General features: G+C 40.6%; 1 protein-coding gene across 1 annotated transcript in view; it reads left to right on the forward strand.

Annotated features, from left to right (window-relative positions):
- Positions 1 to 21,617, forward strand: part of CCY (Coiled-Coils Y) — a 291,810-nt gene extending 270,193 nt beyond the window's left edge. Inside the window, exons 3-5 of the mRNA XM_070288137.1 lie at positions 18,344 to 21,221; positions 21,271 to 21,388; positions 21,451 to 21,617. Coding sequence (XP_070144238.1) covers positions 18,344 to 21,221; positions 21,271 to 21,388; positions 21,451 to 21,493 — 3,039 coding nt within the window. The 3' untranslated portion in view covers positions 21,494 to 21,617. The remainder of the gene's footprint in view (positions 1 to 18,343; positions 21,222 to 21,270; positions 21,389 to 21,450) is intronic.
- The last annotated feature ends 2,612 nt before the right edge of the window (positions 21,618 to 24,229 follow it).

The following is a 24,229-nucleotide window of genomic DNA, read 5'->3' on the forward strand; positions in this document are numbered from 1 at the left end:
CCAGAAAGATTTAGGATTGTTAATTAGTCTCATTTCTACATCTGCTATGTATTGGTTGTACAAGAACTTGTTTAAAAACTCGAATTCGCGCTTATGCTGTTTATATCTATCGAAGTCGAAATCGAACCAAATCTTCAGTCCTACCATTAACGAAAGCTCTCTTCTTAGGGATCTTCATCGTGTTAAGCCAGTTTTTTTACCAGGTCCCGACGGAATACCAGGCTGTGTGCTTAGGAATTGTGCCGAAGCCCTGTGCAATCCACTTCTCAAATTGTTTACCTTATCCTTAGAAACCTCCCACTTTCCCCTTATTTAGAAGGAATCATTCGTTATTCCTCTCCACAAAAAAGGTAGCAAATTGGATGCCAACAATTACAGAGGTATCTCTAAGTTGTCGGCCATCCCTAAACTGTTTGAAAATGTTATTACTCCTCATCTGCAGCACCTGTGTAGGTCAATTATTTCTCCATGTCAACCTGGTTTTATTAGGCGAAGATCAATTACAACGAATCTGTTGGAGCTTACTTCCTTTATTATAAAGGGATTCCGAAATAACTTTCAGACAGATGTAATCTATACTGATTTCAGTAAAGCATTTGACTCTGTTAACCATTCCCTTCTTGTTCGGAAACTCGATTTAATGGGATTCCCGACTGATCTTCTTAATTGGATCTCAGGTTATCTAAATGGCAGGACGCAGAAGGTCCTTTTCGAAAATAAACTATCTAATGTTCTTAGGGTTACATCTGGCGTCCCGCAAGGGAGTCATTTGGGTCCCCTACTGTTTACATTATTTATCAACGATCTGCCCGAAGTTTTGACCAACTCCAGAGTACTTATGTATGCTGATGACGTCAAGCTTTGTGTGCAATATAACGATGCTACTTGCCAATCAGACTTACAGACAGATCTTAACAATTTTCAAACATGGTGCTGCGTGAACCTATTAAACTTAAACGGCTCTAAGTGCAAGCTAATGACATTCTCCCGTGTCACTCCTAAGCCTGCAACTTATACGCTAAACGACTGCTCTTTGGAAAAAATTAATATAGTTGATGATTTAGGTGTCCGTCTGGATCCTAAACTTGACTTTATCGATCATATTTCGTGCATGGTGAATAAAGCCAGGGGTGTGCTTGGTTTCATTAAACGGTGGTCGAAGGAATTCAATGACCCCTATGTTACAAAAACGTTATATACTTCACTTGTTCGTCCTATCTTAGAATATGGATCCTGCGTTTGGAGCCCTCAGTATGGCGTCCATAGTAAACGCATAGAATCGGTTTAAAAGAACTTCTTACTTTTCGCTTTACGCGGTTTAAACTGGGATGCAAACCAGAGGTTACCGTCTTATTCTAGTAGACTCTTACTAATTAACTTACCCTCCTTATCTGATCGTAGAACCATGCTAGGTATTACATTTTTACACAACTTAATCCGTGGTGACGTGGAAAGTACTAACTTGCTCGGTCAGCTAAATTTTCACGTACCAATAAGAAACACTATATCCTTTTTACCATTAGTTGTGCCCCACTGTAGAACATCCTTTGAACTGCATGAACCCTTTAGAGTCCCCTGTGCAAATTATAACGATTTGTACACAATAATATCTAACGTTGATAGCCTCCCAAAACTAAAAACTTCAATCTTAACCCACTTACGCATGCAAGCAACCAATCCGGCAGTACGCCAGTAGTAGTCTCCCCGCATCCTTTTTTTTTAAGTCCTTCGCGTTTACTAATTGCTAACAAGAACAAGCACGTGCTTGGTGTCGCAAGTTCCACTTGATATGTACTGTACATAGTGCATCAACGTCTTGCAATAAAAAAAAAAAAAAAAAGTCTGCAGAATTACCATTTTCAATGTATCGCTTATAAAATTTATTTCTGAGATTTTTGTATTTTTTAAGCCCATGTGTATACCATGGTAATTTATAAGAGCAAAAGAGCCTTTTTTTAGCATATTTTTTAATGATAGCTGAAATAGTTATTAAAAAGTTATCATAGCAAGTGTCCAAATTATCATGCGAAAGGACCTCAACCCAATTAACAAGTTTAATATCATTACGAATTAAATTTAAATTGTTCATATTAATGTACAATGAAGATGTGCTTGGTTTATAAGGCAAAAATATATAAGTAAATAATGAAATCAGTAAGGGCTGGTGGTGGGCATCGCACTCAGAAATAGGATTACTACTGCAAACTAGATTTAAGTTAAGATCTTGACTTACAAAAATTAGATCTAGAAGTTTATGTAATTTATTAAATACGTGATTTATCTGGACCAGACCAAAACTAAAAAGATCATCTATGACCAAGATTTCCTGAGGCAGATGCAGGTTACTGGGAATCATTGCTGGTGGGTCCACTCCATGCACCCACACCAGCGAGGAGAGATTGAAGTCGCCAAAAATACAGATAGACTGCGAATCCTCAAGATCTTGACTAATATGGGCGATGTTATCCACATGAGCCTTATACAGTTCGAAACTGCTGCATGGGGGAATGTATGATACCATCAGAAGAATAGTTTCCACGGGTCCGGCGAGAGACACACAAAGTTGATCAAGAAGGGAGTCATCATTCCAAAGCCGGATGGAACTGCACATCAGAGTACGGCGCACAGCAATAAGAACTCCTCCACCTCTGGAGCATTGCGTCTTAGCAGCATCCCGGTCTTTTCGGAATACTTGGTAAAGATTGGCGTCGAAAAATTCATTATCGAAGAAGTCCATGTTGAGCCCAGTTTCAACTAGTATAATGACATCATAATCACAGGACGATGTGGCTAAATAGACAGCGCCAGTCTTTGTACGCATGCCGGATATATTTTGAAAATATATTTTTAGGCTGGGGCTATCTCCATTCACTAAAGATGAGGAGGGATGCGCAGAATCAGGATAACCGGGGGGCACCACCATTGCACTGTTCGATGAGCCGAGGTGCGGTTTATGAGCAAATAGTCCAAAGGCAGCCTTAAGTAGCGATATGGTTCCAATCTTGGTTGGTTTCATAAAATCCAAATGCGTCGAAGCAAGTTGTAAAGAGCGAATATAATTTCTTAAGAGAGCCGGGCCTGCAGAGAACTGCAATCCAGCAGCAATGACATCAGCCTGCATCAGCTGTTGTTGTTGATGGGCAAATCCATAAAGAGCATCAAAGGAGCGCGCCCAGCCAGCACACAGCATCCAAAGAAGACGGAGAAGATCCAATGGGGAAACCAAGCAGAGAGCGGCATCAACACGCAAAGCAGACGATGAATACAACAACTCCAGCCAAAATTGTTGTAGCAGCGGGGGCGTTGAGAACGTGGACGAATGCGCCAAGCCAAGGCGAATATCGCATAAAAGAGACGGCAAAAGCACCGGTTGATGTTGTTGTTGTAGCATAGATAACGATGATGACGAGCGCAGGCGCGGAGAAAGATGAAGATGCTGCGAGCGCTGTGGGCTTAGCCCGAGCATATGATTACAGGGGGAATGAGCAAGAAGAGAGTCGACACCAGCGGCGTCGATCATTGGGGGTTTTTTGACGAATGAGTGGGGGTTGACGTTCTTGCAGGTCCACCCAGCTCAATAATGGTATCCTCTTTATTTGTCCTCTCCCTATGGACAAACCTTTTGACCTTTTACAAAACCGTCTCTCTCAGCATTCGGGGGTCGTAGACCTTGGCCCTGGAACGACGATGAAGAAACAGCGGCGGCATACGATTGAGGAGCTACTATTGCATTAGCAGCTTGCCTACGGCTAGGCCTGACAGTGACATTGTTGGTGTGTTCTATTGAGTCCCCTTTGGTAGGAAAAGCTTCCGAAAATTTAGAGTTTAGATGCCGGTACAAACACTCTAGATTTTAGATTTTAGAATCAAGTTCATCAATTTTTGAGTGTGAGTCATTGGCTACAACACAGCCATCGCACTGCCACAGTATATTTGGATTAAGTAAGAGTTTGATTGCATCGGCAGGCAAATCAACGCAGGCAGCATGAAATACCCGACGGCAAAGAGAAGCGCAGCGAACAGCCTCTGTGGAGCGAAGCTGGGATGCCGAAACTTCTAAATTACACTCGGCACACAACATAACGATAGCGAAATTGGCACGTCCGAACGCTTTGAAAGCTAGTCAAGGACTGAAAAAAATTAAAGATAATGCGAGTTGTTTCATCTTTAAACAGAAACACCTTTAGTGCTTTTAACTTGTTATTGACTCCTACGAAGTTTGTAGCGTTGTCGCAAAATATATCAGAGGGAAGTCCGCGCCTTGCTATTAAACGTTTCAGTGCGGCAATGACAGGCCTGTCACTACTTCGACGTGCACTGCCTTTGAAGCGAAACATATGAAGACTGCAATGTATCCTTTGGAAGGTGTCTTGCCTTGAGTACGCGCATAATTTTTTTTTTTTGACCGCAAAAGTCTATACCGCATCTAGAGAATGGTCTTCAGGCGTTTGACGGCCAGTTGACCCATGATCTGTTTCTCCAGAGTTGGTCGATAGCGAACGCAGTGTACGCATAACCGTACGACGCGGCGTGCCAACTCCCGTGCATTGACGATCCAAAATCGTAGGCGTATAAGTGCGACTAAAGCCCTTGAGCCGGCGTGGAAGTTATTCAAATAAATGTGCTGTACACATTGGGGCACGAAGAAATTCTTGCTTGGGAGAATAATTGGATGCTTTTGGTTGTCAGGAACATTGGCTAGTTCCAGACAACCTCCGACCTTGAACAACTCGAACTCATCTGTAACCTGTAGGAGGGTTCAGATGGAGGATTTTTGCCATAGGCCATAGGAAACATAAGGCAGCAGTTTGTTTCTTTTACCTCTTTTGTTTAAACTAATGTTAAACTAGCTTGCTGCCAAAGCCAACAAATTTCCAGCACAGCACAGGACATTGATCTTTCGCCGATGGATAAGATGCGTGATTGTTTATGCAACCTAAAACTACTTTTCTAAGCTCATGCCTATGTGTATATATATTGAAGCCAAGCTTTCACATAGTGCAGTCTGCAGCTTCGAATAAAATAGAACAAACAAACAATAAAGATGATTTAGCAAAAATTTCAAAATGTTTAGAGCCTGTCCTGAAGCAGGACACAAGGCGACGTAAGCCCATGCCCAAAAAAGGAACCCCTCTGGCGACCGCCCTGCAGGACGTAAAATTCGACTGAAAGAAATAATTCAAAGATGTTCTTGTTTAGTATGAATGTGGTTATGGAATAGACTAGAATTATAAAAATGTAATAAAAAACAAGAAAGGAAGCTAACTTTGGCACGCCGAAGTTTGTATACCCTTGCAGATAATATTTCATTGAATGTTACCTATACTTATTATGTTTAGAGTTTGACAGTTACAGTTTTACATTCCCAGTTTCACATTTTCTCTACATCTACCGATCGGTTTATATGGCAGCTATATGATATAGTTGTCCGATTTTCATAAAATGTATACCAAAATTCTGAACTAATAAAATAAGCTTATGTATATCTCAGAGTAGATAAAAATAGGTTAAAAAACAACGAAGTTATAATTTCTATACCCTTGCAGGGTATTATAATTTCAGTCAGAAGTTTGCAACGCAGTGAAGGAGACGTTTCCGACCGTATAAAGTATATATTCTTGATCAGCATCAACAGCCGAGTCGATCTAGCCATGTCCGTCTGTCTGTTTCTACGCAAACTAGTCCCTCAGTTTTAAAGCTATCTGAATGAAACGTTGTATATAGTCTTCTATATACTCTCACTGCTATATATGTCGGAACGGGCCGGATCGGACGACTATATCATATAGCTGACATACAAATGTTCGATAAATTTTTAGAAAAAAATTATAACTTGACTGTTTTCAACATTGCATCATTTTTGACATATGGCCATGTTATAATATTTCAGAATTTTTGTTCTTCACTTTTTTGTTAATAAAAAATCTAATGTTTAAGCTATCAATATAATTGTAGCCTATTCCATGGACATGTTAATTACGCGCATAAAAAAAAAAAAACATTAGGATTCGTTAAAAATTGACTGAGATAGGACGGTCGCCAGCTCGAAAAATGTAGTTTTCCAGAAAACGCGTTTTAAGTTGTATGTTTGCTTTGTACCTCCTATAAGTCGGCCGACTCGGAGGCTCATAACTTTTAAACTATTACGTATTTCGATTTGCCGTTTAAGTATGATATATTCTAGACACTTATAACTATCAAAAAATGCAAAAAAAATCGATTTTTTGGTTTTAACTAACCAGAATGGACCCTTAAATTATATATGTATCAGTGATCAGTTCAGCTTGATGTCGACCAGAGTGCCCAGACCAAAGTAAATATGTAATCATAAAAATATCCTCTAGCGGAGCCAGACAGCTCGGCTGCAGTCGCTCTCAAGTGGACTTAACCTAATATTAGCTGAGTAATGTCTTGGCTGTTTTTAATCCAATTGGGTTTGACCCAACACCCCGGCCACATTACAAGTCTGAAGCATACTTTCAAGAGACGGGTAGTAGAGCGAGTTTATGTATGGGGCGTCGAAAGACTCCCTTGGCGGTGCGCACGTCAGCGACGCGCACGCGTTGATCCGTGCCTGATATGGCTGCTTAGATGCGCCCCAATAGCCAGCATTGCGGTGGCAATTTATCTTCGTGTATATTGACCATGTCTCCCACTGAGAGATTCGGAGATGCCTGGGTCCAGTTCGTACGTAGAATTGAGTATACCCTCCACTTTAGCAGTGACGGTGGTAAGCTCTTCGAAGGTCAGACGAGTGTTGGTCAGCGTGCGATTCAGCAGTCCCTTGAAGATCTTGGCGGTTGCGTCCCTTAAGCCACTAAAGTGGGGTTCCCTTTGAGGAATGAAATGAAAATTTATAAATTCATTTCATTTATTTATTTATTTATTTATTTTCGCCAACGGTTAACCAGTCGCATATTTGGTGGAAGATTGTTGTAAAAGAATAAGGCTCTATAAATGGGCTCATCTAAAGCATAATTCGTTCGACAAATAGGCAGGAAAAATGGTTCAAATGCTCTTAATTGCCTGCACAAGTGCACAAGACGACATTTAGCGGAATAGGAGGGAACTGGTTCATGGAAATTCAGGGAATTAAGGGAAAAACAAAGAAACTTCTTCTGTATACGTTCCAGGCGGTGCGAATGAACGGACCCAGTCGGGTTCCAAATAAACGACGCATATTCAAGCTTAGACCTTACAAAAGAAAAATATAAGCTGAGCTTAGTGTACGGGTCAATGAATTGAGCCGCATTACGCTTTATGAACCCATGCTTAGCATACGCTTTCGGAACTATATAGTTTTTATGGTCAATGAAAAGGAATTTAGCATCAAACATAACTCCCAAATCAAGTGCTTCTGTCTTGCAGGCAAGGAGGCAGAAATCGATCGCGTAAAAAAAAGCAAATTGTTGAGCCTTTTGCTGTATGTGACAGTAAAACATTTGGACAGGTTTAAGGGCAGCTTATTCCGAGAGCACCAATCTCCAACTCTAGCCAAATCATCCTGAAGCATATTGCTATCCAGGACAGAACTTACAGACTTGAAAATTTTCAGGTCATCGGCAAACAATAAAAATTCCGAGCTCTTAAAGCATTGGCCAATGTCATTTATATATAATACAAAAAGAAAAGGGCCCAAGGCACTTCCCTGAGGAAGGCCAGACGTCGCTAGATAAGGACTCGAAGAGTGATCATTGCACACCACTCTATATCACCGGCCATCTAAATAAGATCTTATCCAATTCAGCATTGATGAATGGAAGCCTATTCTTTCGAGCTTAACCAACAGTGCACTATTGCAAACCTTATCAAATGCTTTGGCAAAGTCAGTGTATACCACATCCACTTGCTTTTGTCTCGAAAAAGCATTAATGCAAAAGTGGTTAAAAACAGCTAAGTTCGTGGTAGTCGACCGTCCTGATATAAAGCCGTGCTGATCAGGGCTGATGGTGCTACCAGTGAGAAAGGCGAGCTGCTTAGCAACAATTCGCTCAAACATCTTAGATATATTGCTTAGCTTTGCAATTGGCCTGTAATTGGAGATTATATTTTTACAGCCAGACTTGAAAATGGGAGTAACTGTTGCCAGCTTCCATCTCTGAGTAAAAACACTGCTGGAGAGGGATTTGTTAAAGATTATAATGAGTGGCTCTGAAAGAACGCCAATACAACTTTTTAATATAAAAGGTGAGAGACCATCGCAGTCGAATTTTTCAGAATCATTAAGGCTCTCCACAGCGAGTTGGCAGTCGGACTCAGTGACATATAAGCTCCCAATATTAGAGCTTGGAGCAATGGATCGAAGCGTGCAATCATCATTCCATGAGGATAATGGCTCGAAACTCGACGCAAAGTATTTGGCAAACAGATTTGCCACTTCGATATCAGATGTTGCTGACGAGTTATCTAATGACATGTGGGAAGGGATATATGATATTTTTCTTTTCGAATTAACGAAATGCCGGAAAGATTTTGGATTACTGATTAGTCTCATTTCCACATCTGCTATATATTGGTTATATAAGAACTTATTTAAGAATTCGAATTCGCGCTTATGCTGTTTGTATCTATCGAAGTCTGCCAAATTACCGCTTTCGACGTATCTCTTGTAAAATTTATTTCTGAGATTTTTGTATTTTTTTAGCCCTGGCGTAAATTATACGAACAAAAGAACCTTTTTTTCGCGTATTTTTTAATGATTGTTGCAATCGTTTTTAAAAAGTTTTCATAGCAAGTGTCCAAATTAACATGCGAAAGGACCTCAACCCAATTAACAAGCTTAATATCGTTACGAATTAAATTTAAATTGTTCATATTAATATACAACGAAGATGTGATTGGTCTATAAGGAGAAAATATATAAATATATAGTAAAATAAGTAAGGGCTGGTGGTGAGCATTGAATCATTGAATCATTGCTGATGAGTCTACTCCATGCACCCACACCAGCGAGGAAAGATTAAAGTCTCCGAAAACACAGATAGTCTGCGAATCCACTAGATCTTGGCTTATACGGGAGATGTTATCTATATGGGCCTTATACAAATCGAAACTGCTGCATGGGGGAATATATGATACCACCAGAAAAATAGTTTCCGCTGGTCCAGCGAGAGACACACAAAGTTGATCAAGAAGGGAGTCATCATTCTAAAGCCGGAAAGAAGTGCACCTCAGAGTACGGCGCACAGCAATAAGAACTCCTCCACCTCTGAAACACTGCGTCTTAGCCGCATCTCGGTCTTTGCGGAATACTTGGTAGAGATTGGCGTCAAAAAATTCATTATCGAAGAAGTCCATGTTGAGCCAAGTTTCAACTAGACTAATGACATCATTATCGCAGGACGATGTGGCCAAATAGACAGCGCCAGTCTTTGTACGCATGCCAGACATATTTTCAAAATATATTTTCAGGCTGGGGGAATCGCTATTTATGAGGGATGAAGAGGGTTGCGCAGTTTCTGAATAAGCTTGGGGCACCACCAGATCATCTGTTGCAAAGTTATGTGAGCCTCGGTGCGGTTTATGAGCAGCTAGTCCAGATGCAGCCTTAAATAGCGACATAGTTCCAACCTTAATTGGTTTAATAAAATCCAAGTGCGCCGAAGCAAATTGAAAAGAGCGAATATAATCTCTTAAGAGAGCCAGGCATGCAGAGAGCTGCAATCCAGCAGCAAAGACATCAGCCTGCATCAGCTGTTGTTGTTGATGGGCGAATCCATAAAGAGCATCAAGTGAGCGCCCCCAGCCAGCACACAGCATCCAAAGAAGACGGAGAAGATCCAACGGCAAACCCAAGCAAAGAGCAGCTTCTACATGCAGAGTAGACGGGGCGTTGAGAGCGTGGACGAAAGCGCCAAGCCAAGGCGAATATCGCATAACAGAGACGGCAAAAGCAGCATAGAAAACGATGATGACGAGCGCAGGCGCAGAGAAAGATGAAGAGCTGCGAGCGCTGTGGGCTTAGCCCGAGCATATGATTACGGGAGGAATGAGCAAGAAGAGTATGATCCACAAAAGCGTCGACACCAGCGGCGTCGATCATTGGGGGTTTTTTGACGAATGAGTGGGGGTTGACGTTCTTACAGGTCCACCCAGCTCAATAATGGTATCCTCTTTATTTGTCCTGTCCCTATGGACAAACCTTTTGATTTTAACAGAGCAAGGCCAAAACTCATTACTAAAGACAGCCTTATAATGTTGGTCAGGAACGCCGAGTTTGAAGTTGACGAATTTTAAAGTCGATATGTCCACATCTTTTTTATCACTTTGATGCAGGAAAACATTTTGGCATCAACATTTAATATGGAAGAGACATCATTTAAAACAGCCTCGGGCTCCGTAGCCGCAGTAAACTTGCCGGCATGTAGATATTTGATGATTGGCAAGACTTGGAGAGTATCCGAAACAGATGCAACTCCAACGACAGTTTTTTTGTTATTGTTATTATTCTTCCTCTTCCTCTGTAGAACTTTTACAAACTCGTCTCTCTCAGCATTCGGGGGTAGACCTTGGCTCTGGACCGACGATAAAGAAGCAGCGGCAGCATACGTTTGAGGAGCTACAGCTGCATTAGCGGCTTGCCTATGGCGAGGCCTAACGGTGACGTTGTTGGTATGTTCAATTGAGTCCCCTTTGGTAGGAAAGGCTTCAGAGAGTTTAGAATTTAGATGCTGGTACAAACACTCTAGATTTTTGATTTTAGCATCGAGTTAATCAATTTTTGAGTGCGAATCATTGGCTACAACACAGCCATCGCACTGCCATATTATATTAGGATTTAGTAAGAGTTTAATTGCTTCAGCAGGCAAATCAACACAAGCTGTATGAAATACCCGACGGCAAAGAGAAGCGCAGCGCACCGCCTCTGTGGAGCGAAGCTGGGATGCCGAAACTTCTAAATTACACTCGGCACACAACATACCGATAGCGTTAATGGCACGTCCGAACGCTTTGAAAGCTAGTCAACGACTCAACGACTTGCGCTTATCGCATTGCCAAAATTCCAACAACAACAATAAGCACCACATGCACACGGCGGCTAGACGATCGTGTCACCTCCGTAACACTGCCTATGATCCGAGCCGGCTGCCTTGCACTTTACAATTGTGGAGCATGTTAGTTATGCCATTCATCGTGGTCAGCGAGTTCTTATGTAAATAAAACCCACTGCATATCCAATGCGAATTATGGCCAGCTTTAATGTCTGATTATAATTTATTTACTATTTGAATGTTTATTTATTAACCGTGGTCAGGCAGTGAAATTAAAAAAAAAACTCAATACCTGCAATTCCTATGCGTTTAATAACCAACCCTATGGACTTGAAAATGTAAGGGTATACTTTTTGGGCCTCTTCCTAAAAATTTCGGTCAAACGTGGACGAATGGCTCATGTCTCTTGACCCTGCCTCTTCGTGTCCGACGCGTTTGAGTCAAAATTCAAGCGAGGTTCGAAGCTGAATTGAGTGGAAATATAAAAGGTCTCCAACTTAAACTGACGAGAATTAGTTGCTCGATTTTTGCTCGAAGTTAAATCCAATATTTCTAACCTGGCTAAAACATAAAATTGTATTCCGTGAGCAACGTAAAAAACGTGGCCATTAAGTTGGGCGCCATCAAATAATAATGATAATTCTAATATAATTATAAATGTAACGAACATTGATAATTATTCAGGCTAAGGTTTTACTCGAAAGAAGCGCTCACGCGAAATTTTCTGCGGCTGTGCTCGTCGACTAATGGTGTAGATCTTTGCTACCTCTCTCGTATTGCCTATTTTCATTATTTATTTCAAAAACAGATCGCGTGAAAGGACAAGCTAAAACAAAGGGACGACATTCTACATATTTTAACCAAAATTTACGGAAATCGAACAGAAACTAACTTAGGGGTCTATTGCACTTCTTCCTGTTTTGGCACACCAGAAAATCTCATCTCTTACTACCACCAAGATATATAAATATTTAAGCGGTCCCATAGGTGTGCAGGAGTGTCAGGGGTTCATATTACGTCAAGTCAAATAAAATCGGTGGAATTAAAACATTATAATTTTATTTAAAACCTAACAGAAAAATGTGGGCAAGAGTTAAATAAAATTTGAGGGATACAAAGATGCAATTTAGTTATAAAAATATTCTTTTGGACCTCTATCCTTTGGACTCTCCTTTTTCCTTTTCTTTATTTTCTTTGGCTGAATTTAAATATTTCGAACTTGCAGTTTTAGTACCATCTCTTTGGCAATTTTTATTTCTTTTTGTTTTTTTTTTTTTTTTAAACTCACTTGCTCACCGAAATGCAGTGGAGGTCCTCCTCGAAGAAAGCGCTTTCCTGAGAAAAACCTGGAAATCAGAAAATAATATTCCTTGGACAGAACAAACGACACAAAAAAAAAAAAAGATTCACAGGGCAGAAATCACTCAATTAATATCGATACACATATATTAAAATCACTCAATTTTGCCTTTGCCTATTCGTCATCATTTTCGCTCACAAAATAAAATTCTTTTTTATTTCTCTCATCCGCATGGCCATTAGGTAATCATACACAAAGAACAAAAAAAAAACCCATTGAATTAAAACATAACTAAACAAAATTTATAATTATTCCGTGGCTGCTTAACTTTTCTCTTCACTGATTTTAGGTTTAGTTTACTACATCTTTGCTATATAATTGTATTATTATTTGCCCTTTTCTTTCTTTTTGGTGGGCGCTCCTCTGGGCGATTTTTCTAGGCAAAGGCACACTTTTCCCTTTCCACTTCGTTAAATAAAAAAAAATAAGGATTTCAATGCCCTGCCGAGATTTATACGTTTTTCACCCGGCGACGTTGAAACACGCCCCTTAAGGCGGCTGCGCGACGACTGCGGGACTCCCAAAAAAAAAACTCAAACTGGAGCGGCGGTCGGTTGAGCTTTTGCTGCCTGACTTCGGCAATTTCCGTGCGTACTTCGGGGTCTCTCTCATTCGCCAATATCCACTCAATTAATGCGATCTATGATTTTTCAGCAATAAGTTTCGTATTAAGCCGCTAGGCCTTAAAGCTACGCTGAACTTACACAAGTTTGCTTTTCCGGTCTCTGGCAACGGGCTGCTTGAGTTTGAACTGGTGAAAAAAAATCAGACTTGGGAATATTCCTTCCCAGCACAACTTGCCCCTTTGACGAAACGATTGGAAAAGAAAGATCCAGACGCCAAGAAGTGGCGGTAACCCCTAGCCGAACCTGGGAGATAGAGCCAGGGAAAGTTGACAGAAGGGTCTGTTACTCTCCTTGCTGCTTTCCTTTTGCCCCAATCCCGTTCGCAGAGCGACTCCCAGATGGCGCTAACGGCCCTCTACATATGCCACACTACAAGCGCTACAAACCAAACATCGATTTTGGATTCCACTATAAATGTGGTAAGGAAAAGCAGTTCAGCTACGAACGACCGCATCCGAAATATAAAACGACAAATAGATGCTCTCACCAGAGAACGAGGAAAATATCAAGGCAACTATCTGCAACAAGCATTCATGGTCCTGACAGCCCAGCTCACTCTACTGGCAAGTGGGATGCAGCGAATGCAAAATGAAATAACCAACGTTCTTACCGACATTCGCCACCGAACAAATAGCCCCATGCTAGTTTCTCCATAACAATTAAGGGATCAACTTAAGATTAGGGAACACATCCCACCGGATCAACAGCTGCCAGTCTCTTCAAATTACGTAATACAACTCTATCGAATCATGCATGCCGAGGGAACAACAACCACTGACCATGTTATCTTCAAAATAACGCTGCCATTAGTATCCACAGCGCAGCATGAAGTTTTCAGCGTCATCCCCATCCCAGCATGGAAGGCAGGAAGCTGGCATGAATTCAAGCTCAAAACAAGGATCATAACTGTAAATGCCCATAGAGATCAATTCCTGGGACTAACTACTGACGAGTTTGATCAATGTCTACAATTGCCAACGGATGAACATATATGCATCAATCATCAAGCTACGTTTAGCGTAGATAATCGATATGAATTTCAGTTGTTCAATAACAAGACTGAAACGGAATGTGAGACTGCTAAAACGAAGTCCGATTTAATATGGTCAGCAACACATCAACGAAACAGATGGATGTTTGCAACCCACAGTCCGATCGAACTGCAGGCGGTATGCAAGGGAGTTCCCTCCACAGTGCAAAAGGAAGGAACGGGCTTACTATCACTCGCCGCAGGTTGCACGGCGCGCAACTCAAAAATCAGTGTTAGTACATTTAGCACAAGGCGCAGCGAGACAAAAGCAGCATATGTTCGTTTTGGAAACATCACCAAGATTAACATAGAAGAGACACCGAAACCAGTGGGGGAATCGACAACCAAGATAACCGACGCCGAATTAGGCGAATTAGATGCCCTACAACAACAACTGGCCAAACTAAAGGATGCGAAGTACGAAAATCAAGTCAGCGCTGTACACCATCATCAAGTAGCCGCCTATGTGGCACTATCAATATCAATACTACTGATCGTGACCCTGAGTCTACGATATCGACGAATCAATTGGAGAACACCACAATGCAGCCCCAATCCCCGGACAACAAGTGAACAGCCAGCACCCGAACCTACCCCACGGAGTTTTTCATTCGACATCACTGAAGGTTGAACACCCGTTCAACGGCCGGGAGAATGTTCAGTCGCTGCAATATTCATAATCATAACATTACATAATCTGTAATTCGTCAGTCGCAGCAATCTCATATGCGGCCAAAATAAAGTATAGATTACCAGGTCAAGCGCATATGTAGATTCTGCTGACGCGATGAAGTGGGATGGAGCAATAGCCTCATTCCGCATATGCCATTACAACCTATATTATTTTTGCACATCAATGTTTGTACCCAGAAGCATATTTGTTTCCGCATGCACTAGCAACCTTTATTATTCTTTATCATTAATATTCGTAAATGTAAGCACATTTGTTAGCTATAAATATCGTTAAGTTTGAATCAATAAAGTCAGTAATCATCTTAACGTCAAAGAGATCTTTACTCCTCCAAACTGCAGTCCACATAGTTCAAGTGCTGGGTGCGACACAAGCAAGGCAAGTATTTTATGCGCTATTTTGCCAGGCACCGAAGCCTCCTCACACTAACAAACATTCACATTAACACCGACATTCACATTCCAACCGTCCGGTTCAACACGCGACCAGTGCATTCGCCGGCCTGTCACGGAACTGGTGTCCTACACCACGCGGCTGCGCAAGCTTCCGATGCGCCTGGGTCAAACGGAGGCAACACGATGCGCGCCGGTTTCACTGTTAACGCTTGCCACATTTTTAGCGTGTCCACAAACTTATCACTGTATTTAATATCGACCATAAATCACTAAATCATAATGTTCGCGAGTCTGTGGTGAATCCCACTTCTGATGCTCCTCCGTAATCAAGCCAGCCGAACAGACCAATCTGTCATCACGCCACTTTTCCTTTGGCACTTACCCTTTTTTTTATCTTTCACTCAGACGACAATCCTAGACAATATCTATCTGTCTCTCTCTCTCTCTCTCTCTCTCTCGTTCCTATTGTTGCGACAGACGAACAGACCTCACTCAGTAACAGACAGTCTTCTGTCCTTGCCCTCTTACCGGCTCAACTGTCATCGCGGGCCAGCGACACCTACAGGGCTACCAATACTTGAGCATGCCGAATAATTCTGTTGCCACGTCAACAAGAATTCCATTTGCACTTAGCAACCAATTCGCCCAGCCTTTATTGCTGGCTTTGTTATCTCTTTGTCTCAAGTTAACCGTCTTCAATTTTTTAAATCGTTTACTTGATCTGTGTTTCGTCTCCGATCCTGTAGGTGTAAACTTAACAAGAGTCGATCCACTGACGCTTCCAAAAGACCCTTACCATCCTCCTTTCGAAGTGACCATCGATTTGGGGACTGTCGTAAAGAATAAATCTGACCGCTCAGTCACTAAAGTTCGCTGTGTTCGTAAAGCAAACTTTTAAATGCTAAATATCTTAATTTCCGAATTTGATTGGTCTGATCTTTACTTGTGCACTGACATGGCGTCCGCCGTGGATATTTTTTACAGTGCCATGAATTCGTTCTTTTTGTCGTGTGTTCCGTTAACCTATTAGTCGGTTTCTAGTAAACCACCTTGGTTCACTAAATAGTTGACACGCCTAAAAAACATTAGGTCTAGGCTTTACAATAATTATAAATGTACCGGTTCTCCAACAGTTTTTTCTAGCTATCTTAGTGCTCGGTGAAATTTAACCGTGCTTAACGCGCAGTGTTATAAAAATTATTTAACTCGCTGTAGTGTTCAGTTCACGCAGGATCCGAAACAGTTTTATAACTTTGTTAACACAAAACATAAATCTAATCTATATCGTTCCTCGCTTTCATTTAATAACACTACAGCAAACTCTGATCAGACCATCGCCGATCTCTTTGCTGAGTTTTTCAAAACCACTTATTCTTCCTCAAGTGGTTTAGATCAGACTTACTCTTTTGATTTACCCAGGTCGAACCTAATCTTCAGTCCTATTTTAAACGAAAACTCCCTTAGTTCGAATCTTCATCGTGTAAAACCAGTTTATTCACCGGGTCCCAATGGAATACCAGACTGCGTGCTTAGGTATTGTGCTGGAGCTCTGTGCAATCCCCTTCTGAAATTGTTTACCCTATCTTTAGAAACCTCAGAATTTGAGGAAAAGAAACTAGTTTTAAAAAATTCAATGAAGAGATAGGCGAATGCCGGATAAGAGTTTGCTGTAAGGCTATTAAATGAAAGCGAGAAAGGATATAAATTTGGTTTACGTTTAATGTTAACCAAGTTATAAAACTTTTTCGGGTCAAATAATTATTTTAATACTAAACGTTGAGCACGGTAAAGTTCGACCAAGCGCTGAGATAACTGGAGAAAACAGGTAGAGAACCGGTACGTTTATATTTATTATAAAGCCAAGATTTTATATTTTTTTTGGCGTGTCAGCTCCTTAGTGAATCAAGTTAATTTACAGTTTTTCAGTCACAGTCTTAGATTCACAGCTTTAATTTTTCTCTAGATCTGATTGTACCATTGGCAGCTAAATGATATTAAGATTATTATTATTTTAAAATTTTGGTACAAATTTTAAAATAATAATAATGGCCAAATATTTGAAAAACAGCAAAGTTATTATTATTATTTCTTTAAAAGAATTTTTTCCTTTTTTTTATTGCAAAACGTAAATAAAAAAACTAACTTTGCCTCGATACGAGGGTTGTTCAAAGAGTAATGAGACTTCAAACTTGGTGGTGGAAAAAAAAGGTGTCGTCCTGGCGGCCACGATTCAGGGTCTCCAGAGCGTCCGAAATAAAAAAAAAACGGGGTTATAATTAGAATATATGTAATTTTCGGGTGACGGAACAGTTATTTTTTAAACTTTTTTAAACAAAATGGCGGCCATTCAAAAAAAAATTTCGATTTCGCGCTTTTTTTTGTAGTTTCGTGTAAAAAAAAAAAAAAAAAAAATTTTTTTAATCTGTTCCGTCACCTAAGAATGGTGACAATTCTGCGTCGATTCCACTTTGTTTCATGAAAATCGGTTCAGTTGAACTGGAGATATCATGGCCGCCAATTCGAAAAACGTGGTTTCGAGATAAACGCGTTTGAAGTTTGAAAATAGCTCATTGCTTCACAAAAAAGGCTGTATCTTCTAAAGTATTTCGAATTTCTAAAAATCCTTTTGGGGACATATACACAACATCCCAAGCTATAAATAAATGCAAAAAAAAAAATCGAAAAAAAAGTTGCCCAATGAGAAGACCCCCTTAAACCGATTTTATGCGTTTACTTTGGACGCCATACTAAGGACTCCAAATACGAGATCCATATTCTAAGATAGGACGAACAAGTGAAGTATTTAGGGATTTTGTAACATAGGGGTGATTGCATTCCTTTGACCACAGATAAATGAAACCAAGAACACCCCTGGCTTTATTCACCATGCACAAAATATGATCGATAAAGTTAAGTTTAGGATCCAGACGGACACCCAAATTTCTTTTTTTGGCAGCTATATGATATATTCAACCGATCCGGCCCGTTCTGACTTAAATAGCAATGAGAGTAGTCAAAAGACGATCTGCATAGTTTCATTTAGATACCAGATAGACGGACAGACTAACATGGCTAGATCAACTCTGCTGTTGATGCTGATCAAGAATATATATACTTTGTAGGGTCAAAAATGTCTCCTCTGCGATGCAAATTTCTGACTAAAATTATAGTACCATGCAAGGGAATAAAGTATTGTAAATAATAATATATTAATAGTAAATTGTTATAATTATTATATTTTTTATTTCAGAATGTTATATGTGAGCTGAAGCAAAGGTATGGCAGTCGACGTAGCGAATGTGTAAGCATCAATCCTTATTCAGTCCCCGAGCGTTCTGCAGCGTGTCCATCAGATGTGGGCGACGACTTGGCATTTTACACAGGGGCAACTCTCGACCACATAATGAACGAGCTGTGCAAACAAGCAGACTTTTTTATCGATATAAATCAGAAAAAAAATTCAGATGACCCATCTATCAATTCATTAGAGGACTGCATGAGAGAATTGGGTCGCCTTAGACAATCACTTAAAGAGAAAGATCGCCAAGTGGAAAATCTTATTGTAGAGAACGAGTGCCTCTGCGATGCTGTCGAAAAAAAAGCAAGTGAAACTTTATATTCTGAGAAGAACTGCAACATGCAATTAACTTGCATGAGGGATTTGCTAAAGCAAAAGGACCAACAATTGGAAGACCTTATTGATGAGAATGACTGTCTATGCGAAGCAGCTGAGAATGGAAAAAAAAAACTTGATGACTTGGAATACCAAGTTCAGAAATTAGACGAGAGTACAAGGTATATGGAGCAGGGTATTATCGAAAGCATTGATCTAATTCAAGATATCGGAAACATAGCACAAGAAAACGATAGGCTAAAAGGGGAAGTTGGCAGCCTCAAGGATAGTGAGGTCCAGAAACTCCATAACCAAGTTCAGGAACTTAACGATGGTAATAGGTACCTAGAGAAAGGTATTACAGAAAGCATCGGAATCATTCGGGATATTGGAGATGTAGCACAAGAAAACGAAAGGCTAAAGGCACAGGTTAGCAATTTTAAAGACAGTGAGGCCCAGAAACTTTTTAACGATCTTTCGAAGCAACTTCAGGATTGCAGAGAGCAGTCGCAATATTTGCAGGAAAAAAATAAAGCATTGGGTGATGCTTTGCAGTCATTAGGCGGGAATCCAAATGATATAGAAAGCAAAATTACACATAAATCTGCAACTGGATCTTCTCCAAGTGGTCAACCTGGTGCTGGACTTGACAAAACACAAGGAGTACCATCTAAAACTGGTACGGAACAAAACGCACCTGGAGTAGAAATGCGAGAGGCCCTGGGAGTTGGATCAAAGCCTCTCGTAGGAGCCGCCACAAAACGAGCCGACGAATCGGAGGCAGACTCTAAAGGAGCGTCAGGACTTACTACTAAAGGAATAACCGCAGAAGAACCAGTTTCTGGGCCACCAGCCACTGGGGGATCGGCCGCTAGAGGACCAGTCGCTGGAGGACCAGCCGCTGGTGGACCAGCCGGTAAAGACCCAGCCCCTGGCGGAGCAGCTGCTGGGGGAACAGCCGCTGGAGGACCAGCCTCTTTTGGAACAGGGGCTGGAGGACCAGCCGCTACAGGAGCTGCCCCTGGAAGCGCCACCGTTGCAGAACCAGCTGCAGGAGGACCCACCACAGGTGGGCCAGCCGCTATAGGACAAACCGCTGGAGGACAAGCCATTGGAGGAGCAGGCGCTAGAACACCCGCCGCAGGGGAACCAGTCACTGGTAAGCCAGCCACTAGGGGACTAGTCACTGGGGAACCAGCGGCTGGAGGACCAGCCGATGGAGGACCTCTTGCTGGAGGAACATCCACTGCAGGAGCAGCTGCTGAAAAGCCAGCTACTGGAGGAACAGCCACTAAAGTATCAGCCTCTGAAAGGCCTGCCGAAGGGGGACCGACCCCTAAAGGGCCAACCGCTAAAGGGCCAACCGCTAGAGGACCAGCCACCGGAGGACCAGTCGCTGGCGGACCAGCCACTAAAGGACCAGCCGGTGGAGACGTCGGAGAATCAACGGGACAATCCGCTGGAGGTATTACAGAGCCAGCAGGGGGCCGAGATGCAGGAGGAACACCTTCAGGACCTGCGCCGAGAGCAGCCGAAAAAACAGCTGCTACAGTTTCCGAAGGAGCGGCAAGACCAACGGGCACAGTTAAGAGTTCAGGACCAACAGTAAGTGGTCCCGGGCGTACTACAGGTCAAGAAATAAAACCTGTTACAGTTCAGGACTCGCAGTCCAGTAAAGGACAAGCAGCTCTGACTGGTGCAGAACAAACTGACAGAACTGGTGCAGTCAAAGAAGCTACCAGTAATGAGAAAAATATACCTGAAACTTCTCAAAAAGGAGTCGAACCTGCAAACGGCTTGGGATCTAAATCCAGACCAATATCAAGATTAAAGGAGGGGCCTGCAGCTGGACTAACTTCCGGAGTTGCCGGAAAAGCAGTTCCCAGTCCATCGACATTCCAAGGGCAGAAAGGTAAAATCAGAGCCTCGACAGCAGGATTTGGAACAGAAAGAGAATATGGTAAAAGGCCTTCTAGCAAGGTCGCGAAGTCTGAAAAAAAAGGCTTCAAGAGCAAAGGGGAAACTGGAGGAGAGCATGAAAATAAAGGAATACGAGCCTCGTCACGATGCAGGGATGATGGACAATTCGACGACTTTGTACGCCATACTGTACAATCCTTATCATCCGGCGATATCGATGGCTGTGGATTGGAAAGAGAGCTGCGCAAAATACTCGATATGTTCGTTGATGAATGTGGATTCTGCTTCTGCAAGTGCAATATTCCAAAAAGTCGATTCTACGCGATATGTCATAAGCTCTACCACCACGGCTTACACACATTAGAATTTAAAGAATTGGTCTATATGCATAAACGTATATATGCCGCTGCCGAAAATATCCTTCCCGGTTGTTTATTTAATATGATAGTCAAGGAAATGACTGGAGTCAGCTGCGCTCCGACTCTATTAGCTTCCTTTAATTCATGTCCGTCGTCTGTAACAACAGCTTTAAAGTGCTGCAGCTGTAAAAACATTATGTGCTGTGACTCTAGTGAGGAAAAACTAATGCGAAAAGGTAAGTACTTAACATCAAACTGTCTTTGTTTTTCATTATCATTTTTCAGTGATGCGTTTGGAAAGTGACATTGAGAATGCTAAGATGTGTCTTCAAAATTTAAAGACTATCCCATCAAAACTCTCTATCCCAAGATGTCGTTTAAATGTCTATGATTCATCTGTTAGGTAGGTAGAGTACCCTTATTACACATTTAATATGTCACATGATTTTTATATTTTTCATCCAGGGATTTGAAAATGGAACCAGTAATGAAACTTTCATTCAAGTGAGTTAAATTTCTTATAATGATTTAATAAGGAGCCCAAGTAACTAAATGAATTTATTTTGTTCAATATATGTTTGTATTAGTTTATTATTTATAATTTTAAAGTGATGGTTACCAAACGTTTACTTATAATAAATTAAATGTATGTAATGCATAAAATATGATTTAATTTTTAAGGTGGGCTGGGATATATTTTGTGAGTACGAAGGCTGTGGTAGCGCTTATACAAATAAATTCATTAAGAACATTAAAAACATGGCTGCCCCAAAAACTGTAACAGTAAAACCACAGCTACTACTTGTCTATTGACAAGTTTTTTTTTGTTTTGTTTCTGACTAAAGTCAAGCTTTTGATTTTTGTTAACTTGAAGCCGAAAACATCGAGTCAGAAGAGCTTTCTAAATCCTTATCAGGTATATTTCGCTGCTAATAAACAACTTTTAGTATGTTTAATTTATGCTTTTTCTTAGTGGTCAATTGTAACGCTCGACTCAGTCATAAATGTAAAACATAAGAAAGAATATATGTATTCATATTCTTTCTTATAGAATAGCAAACAGAACGTAGAGGTGCACGAACATCATGAGGTCACAAATAAAGCTATTCTTCCTTCCAAGTGAACGGACGTGTTTGATTTCTTGAGCTCTCGATTCGTGTAGAATTTGCTTAAAAAACCACCGGGGTTTATTTATATTTTATATTTGGTGTTTTTAATAGTTCCCGTTCACTTTGCGTGTGCATGCAGCTAATCTGTTTGTGTTTTTAATTCAATTTAAGGGGGGGGTAAGGTTAATTCGGTGCAAAAATGCCCACTTTTCAAAAAAATGTTGTAGCGAAACGGCTAAAGCTAGCTTAACGAATTAAATACCATATAATAACACAACATTTGAACAGTTTGTGATAAATTTTGTATTGAAAAATATTTAGAGGTAGAGGAGTTATAGGGAATCTCCCGAGTCGCCTCCAAAAAAAGTTGGTTTGCGGTGTACATCCTAACTGTCCACAGAATCATCCGATCTACAAAAATTATACCTCATTCGTTAAAGGATAAGTGTCCCGAGGTATTCTCGAAGCGTTTTTATTTTTAAAATTTTTTCCCTATTTTTTATCAAAATTTGAAGTCAAAACCCCGATTTTTGACTAAAAAATTAAGTTAATTTGTTAAATAAAAAATATAAGAAAATTAAAAATTAAAAAAAGCTCGACGAGAATACCTGTAGAATTATCTAAAGAAGTTATGTTCCAAATTTCAAACCGATTGGTTCAGTATATTTTTAGTTATCGTGTACACCGATTTTCAAAATGGCATTTTTCAGGAGAGCGCTTTAAACTTTGTGATTCTCATGCATTGAACACCTACCGACCTTCGTTCAGCTCCGCATAACTTCGTCAATTTTACTATGATTGATGTAAAACTTGGACACAATATTCTTAAAATATTGAACTTTTAAAATAAAAAATAAAAAAAAATTTACGAAAAAAAAAATTAAATACCTTACCCCCCCTTAAATAACATTTTAATTTGGCCTGCTGCTTTTGCTTTGCTTTTTTTTTATTTCCCGTTGTGACTTCTCCGTGTGTTGTTATTTGCGCCGTCACGACAGCTATAAACGGCTCTAGTTAGTGCTTAATCTCATGCTCTACCGCTCTTTTGTTCTCCAGCTCTCCCAGTTCTGCTGCACTACCTAATCCCTTGCGCCCTCTCTTAAACGAAAAAGGTACAGTGCTTATCGGATCCCTCCGTGCTTATTTTATGTGGCGAACACACGAACACGAACACACTCACTGAGCGTTGTCCATCTTAACACACTCTGTCTACTTTTGACCGGCTTGCTCAGGGAACATGGGCGTGGGTTTGTGTTAATATGAACAAGAGTGTCACAGAACTAAAGTTGTAGACAGAGACGATATCGGCAAATAGGAAAACCCTTCGGTTAGGGAATCAGACAGAACAGAGCACCTATCGAAGATGAGGACCAGATGTTGTTGGCCTCAGTCTATACCCACCCTACCTGTGAAATTCCATCGAACTCCACCCTTTTACAACCGCTGCTTTACATACCCGAAAGTGCCACAAAAGACATCAGCTTAATTCATCTTAAACTGCATATAATTAACGATAGCGATAATATTACGATACATTTGTTTAGCCTAACCTTAACCTAAGAGTTTACGATATTTACTTTACAAACCACTTATTGATTAGTTTTGTATATATCTATGGTTGACGAAAGGAAAAAATATAAAAGATATTCAAGTCAAGTATTTGCTTTAGAATTTACATTATGTTTTCTTTTGTTTACTTTACGTGAAATTATTCGCAATTATCCGATACGTAAAACTTATAACCTCTTTTAATCCGAAAGAATTAGCATTAATTACATTAAAAGTTAAGAAATCGAGGTAATCTTACGATTTAATGTAGAATCTGGCGATTATATATGTATGTTCGTTCAGATAGGTATGATTTATTTCACGGCTATGTCGTACTTACGCAATATCCATCGATGTCAGCAGGCTTGACATCATCTACAGCTACTCATCACAGTCATATGATGAGTAGCTGTAGATCTTAATTTAAATGGAGGAAAATCACATATATATATATTTGTCAGATTTTCCACAAAATATGCTATATCGAAATCGAAATAATAAGTAGGTATTCTTAAGCAAGTTTACATAAATTCAAAACTAATCTACTGATACTCAAGAATGAACACGTTCGATCGAGTCGCGGCTGC

This window comes from Drosophila kikkawai, chromosome X (genome assembly GCF_030179895.1).
Source record: "Drosophila kikkawai strain 14028-0561.14 chromosome X, DkikHiC1v2, whole genome shotgun sequence".
In the NCBI taxonomy this organism is placed as follows: Eukaryota; Metazoa; Arthropoda; class Insecta; order Diptera; family Drosophilidae; genus Drosophila; species Drosophila kikkawai.